This window comes from Nanorana parkeri, unplaced genomic scaffold (genome assembly GCF_000935625.1).
Source record: "Nanorana parkeri isolate BGI_ZX_2015 unplaced genomic scaffold, ASM93562v1 scaffold2330, whole genome shotgun sequence".
In the NCBI taxonomy this organism is placed as follows: domain Eukaryota; kingdom Metazoa; phylum Chordata; class Amphibia; order Anura; family Dicroglossidae; genus Nanorana; species Nanorana parkeri.
The window spans coordinates 153,925-159,094 of record NW_017308598.1 but is presented as its reverse complement, the minus strand read 5'-3'; the positions used below and the strand labels follow the sequence as shown (position 1 = coordinate 159,094).

General features: G+C 43.4%; 1 protein-coding gene across 1 annotated transcript in view; it reads left to right on the top strand.

The window, feature by feature from the left end:
* The first annotated feature begins 166 nt into the window (after nucleotides 1-166).
* Nucleotides 167-5,170, top strand: part of DDX46 (DEAD-box helicase 46) — a 121,275-nt gene continuing 116,271 nt past the window's right edge. The window contains exon 1 of the mRNA XM_018573315.1: nucleotides 167-203. Coding sequence (XP_018428817.1) covers nucleotides 187-203 — 17 coding nt within the window. The 5' untranslated portion in view covers nucleotides 167-186. The remainder of the gene's footprint in view (nucleotides 204-5,170) is intronic.

The following is a 5,170-nucleotide window of genomic DNA, read 5'->3' as shown; positions in this document are numbered from 1 at the left end:
CTTGTCTAGACTTCACATTTATGGACCATTGAACCATTGTCTGGTGTTTAATCCTCCGGACACAAGGTGGCGCTACACCCGTATTGCTCGTCTGCAGTCTTCCTGTCCTGTCCTGAGGCCCGCTAGTGTTTTGTGATTCTACAGTGCGTGTGGAAGGAGTTAGTTCCGGTGGAGGATAAGTGAACGATGGGCAGGGAGTCTCGGTGAGTTAATTCTACAACACTGTGTAGCGAATTGTCTTGTCTGATATTCGGTGTGGTAACACACTCACATCCTGGGTCGCGGATTCGGACATGGCGTGCTTTCACACTAAGTTTTGTCTTTCAGTGTGTTATTAGTGAACACTTGTTTCTGAGCCAGCTTGTCTTCAGTTGTATCCCTTAGGGGTAGGGACACGTTCCCACCTTCTGCGGTGACTGGTGGTTTTTCCACACTAATTTCCCGCCGGTTACCGTCAGGGCACACTAAAAATAATTGTTTTATATGTGCCCCGTCAACACAACACTGGTATGATGTGCGGAATGATGTACACATGCTTAATTTTTCTGTAGCACACTGGCTGGCATGCACACTTTGTATATTGCCAATAAAGTTATAAAACAACAAAAAAAAGCAAACAGTGCCTTAGGTTGTAACAATACAAGGCACGCCGACTCATTGTTGCCACCCAGAAAATGCCAGCTGCATGCTACAACAGACCATTTTATCATTCGGCTTTATCAAAACTAGAGCAGACAGAATCTGAAGAAGTTTCCCATAGTAGCCACTCATGTTCTCTCTTTAGCTTCTTCAGTTTAGCGTTCAAAATGAAAGCTGGAAGCTTATATTTGTTGCCATGTCTGCACCAGTTTTGATAAATTCCACTCATTAGGGGAAATGTATCAAAACTGCAAAACTGGAGCAGACAAAAAACCTGGAGCAGTTCCCCTTGTCAACCAATCAGCTTCTCTCTTCAGTTCAGTTAAGATTTGAAAATGAAACAGAGAAGTTGATTGGTTGCCATGTACAGCTGCTCCAGATTTTGTCTGCTCCAGTTTTGATAAATTCCCCTCGTAGTTTTCCCCCCCCCCCCTCGGGGGGGGGGGGGGGGGTGTATTTCCCTTCACTTTGTCACGTAAATCTAATAGGAAATAAGGGAAAATCTAGGCAAAGAGAGGAAAATGCCTTCTCAACTTGAATTTGCTCCTATGCGTTTTTGCCCTGAATGCATTATATATTTAACCCTTTAGTGACGTCCATAGTATGTCACTGGCACCAGGCCCGTTTAACAAGACTCCCCGCGACTCTCTTTACAGTTCTATTGTAAAGCCGACTGTTGGCTTTACAATAGAAGCGATTCTGGCGACTCAGCTGTTGACAGATTGCTTCTCCGGGCCAGTAAACCGACACCCAAAGCTTCTTGGGTGTCGGTGGAAAGCTGGGGAAGAGAACTGTAAACGAACGTTCACGGATTTCCTCTCGTATTATGGGAATGAGAGCGACGCGTATTGCATCACTTCCGGTCCCATAGCTGTCATTGCTGTCCTCCTGAAGCCAAGCTATAAGCTATTGAAGTGCGATCTGCACTTCAATAGCTTATTTCGAGTGTAAAGGTCATACTAGTGGTCTTTTGGACCCCCAGCATCACCTGAAAGAGTACCTGTCGTCACCAATCTGCTATCACCCCCCAATGTGAAGTAAGGTAAAATAAAAAAATATATTTTTTTAAATATCAAATAAAATAAATGTAAAAATAATAAAAACATATTTAAAGTCACCCGCGAGCACGTGCGTCATAACATAAACACGCGTCAGGTGCTCCTATGTATGAAAACGACGCTCGCGATATACATGTTGGGTATCATTGCGCACGCCGGAGTGAGAGCAATAATTCTAGGGCCAATATTTATGCGTGTCTCAAAACTGATGACCAGTAGGGACTTTTTGGGGTACTGAATTTAGTCGCCGTTTCACAGACTCACACAATTTTTTACCTGGGCATGATGGGTATCTGTTTACTTGTCGTAACCTCACCTTTAATATTTTATTATTAAAAATAGGTATTTTATTATGTTTTGGGGCACTAAATTTAACTTAAGTGCATTTTTCACAAAATTTTTGGGATTGATAAGTTGCGCTAATATTGTGCAACATAAAAATTTGCAACTGTCAACATTTTATTCTACACGGTCTTGGCTTTCAGAAAATATATAATGTTTGGGGGTTTAAAGTATTTTTCAGGTCTAAAATGTGTATTATAACACATTATAGCAAAGCAGTTATACTTAATCATTGGAGCCGGCTGGCTATGCTCCCCCTAAGGATCCTCGAGTCATCACATTATATACAAAGTTTATAGGACTTAAGGACGTCGAGGGACATTCCATCACTGCAGTGGAGGAGGAGGGAGTGCTGTGACAGCTGGCCAGATCCAAGGTTTAGGTAAGTGTAACTTTTTTTTTTTTTTGGAACTGAGACACAAACAAGCAATTAACCCTTGCAGTCCAGGGGAACCCCCACTGGAAGAGTTAAGATTACCCCCGAGTTCTTCTTTAAATCAATGCCTCAAACGCACGTTGACACATGTTTTTCATGCAATGTGCTTTGTATTAAAGCGACACTAAACTCGGAAATTAAATAATAAAAATAACTTCTATTATATAATCAATGACTCTGTACCTTTTTTTTCCAGCTCTAAATGTTCCAAAATCCATTTTATTTTTCTCCAGCCACAACATCCTGCCAAAGGGTGGCTATTTTTCTTCTACATGGTCCCTATGGGAGCTGTGAAGGACTACAAGAGTGAAAATGACATGACACACTGCATGCAAAGGTCCGCGCACCACCGATCCTCGCTGCTTTGCGTGCAGTGTGTCATGGGCTTCATACTTTCTTCTGAGTCTCGGCTCATATGCTGAATCTAGTCACACAGTCACAGAGGATATGGCTCCTACATTTGAAATTAAAGTTGTTTTTCTGTGTAGATTGTTGTAAACTTTGTTGTAGATTTTTTGTAAGTAGTTTTGATTATTCAGAGCATTGCAGAGGAGATTACAAGCAGCAAAACTGTCAGTGTGTATCGTGAGGAGGGGAGAGGCAGGTGTGTGCCGTGAGAGATGATTCCTCTCTGGTAATGGGAATTGTAGGCAAAGAATCATCATGCACGGCTCTTAGGCCTAGTTCACACCTGAACGTTTTGTAGCGCGTTTAATGCTCGACGAACGCTCTACAAAACGCTCAAACATCTAAATCCCTTTGTATTCAATGTGTCTGGTTCACACCTTGCCGTATTTCCGTCCGAACGCTATACAAAACGGCCTACGCCCAAGTAAGTACATGTACTTCTTTGGGGCGTTTTGGTCTCGCGTTTCCATTCGGATACAGCCAAGTAGCCCTTGGAAACGGGCGCTTGTCTCACGTTTTTTTACCGCGAATCGCGGTAAAAACGCGCGACAGATGCGCATATTCAATACGCCTAGGTGTGAACCCAGCCTTAAGGTGCCCATACACTTTACAACCCTCACAAGACTTTTGTCTTGCAAGGGTTGTAAAGCACTTAAAAAACATACGATCTGCCCATCTTGGACAGGCAGATCATACTTGAGATCATCACATGCCCGCCCCCCTGAGGGGCGAGCTTCTGATGACTGCAATGCTGAACGGGCAGTGTGCGTGTGCGCACACCGGCCTGTTCGGCAGTCATCTCTCGATCGTGTTAAAAACCAGCCGAAAATCGTACAATTCTCGGCTGGTTTTCCAACATGCTCGAAATATAAAAGTCGTGCGACCGTACATTAGAAACGGTCGCACGCCTTCCATACACTGCACGATTCTCGTACGATCGCGGGATTTCCCTGCAGTGTATGGGCACCTTTACTAAGTGACAGGAATTGTGCCTGGAGAGAAGAGACGCGGGAGCGAACACAGCACACTTTCGAAATAGTAAGACTTTATTCTAAAACATAAATGTGGCTTTGCAGAATGTTCATTGTGTAGATGTGTATAAGGAGAAAAATGCTGAGGGTTTTGTGTCGCTTTAAATATCAACGCTCATCACATTGATGCACATCATGATGTGTTGATATGCATATGGATGCTTTTCCATTGATTTCAGTGCAAAAAAAAAACGTAGAGACCTGTCCCCAATGGATGATTTCCCACCTTTTCCTGTTGAGGTGACAACCCAAACTTTTGGATTTTCCTTCAGTTTGGGACAATTCACACCAAATGTGTTGCAGCTGCGCTGGGCGTTGTTTCCAGCGCAGCCTCAACGCAAGACATGGCTATTTTCCTTCTCATGAATGGGCTCGGTTTACACCACCACGTTGCAATGGTGTGAGCTGAAAAAAAAGTACTGTATTTGCTGGCGTATAAGACTACTTTTTATAGTTAAAAACATCCCTCAAAAATCGGGGGTCGTCTTATACGTGAGGTATACCAGCAGCTGCACCTTTCTGCCATGCAGATAATGGACACTAAAAGAGCGATTCCTATTGACAAAAGGACAGTCAGGACTTGCTATGATAATAAAGCTGCCAGTTCTAGCATATACAAGGGTGGCTCCATAGGACCCTGCAAGGGAAAGGAGCCACCATAAGGGTTTGTTCACTGCGCTGGATTGCATACTAAACTCCCACCTGCGTTCTGGGGAGTGATCGCCCGCACCAGAACGCGTGGCACAACAATGCCTGCGTTCCAGTGCGATCACAATAAATCGTGCATTCAGCATTTTTTGCGATTGCACTGGACCGGATCCTCCCACCCCAGAACGCAGGTGAGAGTTTAGTATGTGATACAGTGCATTCCAGCAGCTAACTGGGCTGAAACGCACTGTAATTGGTGTGAACAAGCACTTAACCCTTTCGTTGCCAAGCCCTTGAACGCTTTACACCTCAGCTGGCCACACCATATTTGCAATGTTTCCCATTGTTTTGATTTTCTACTGCTGCGTTGCTAGCGTTTGTAAAAGACCCCACCCATATATTTTCTGAAAGCACAGGCACGGTAGAATAAAAAGATGGTGCTAGTAATTTTGTATGTCCTGTGATAATTGCGCAAATGTTTGTCAAATCAATATTAAACCGATAAAATACCCAATTCAAGCATCAAAATCAGCATCAGTGCACAAAAAAATACTTTTCAGACTAAAGCTAATAGATAAAACTGTATTGAGTTAATAAATAAATGGGGG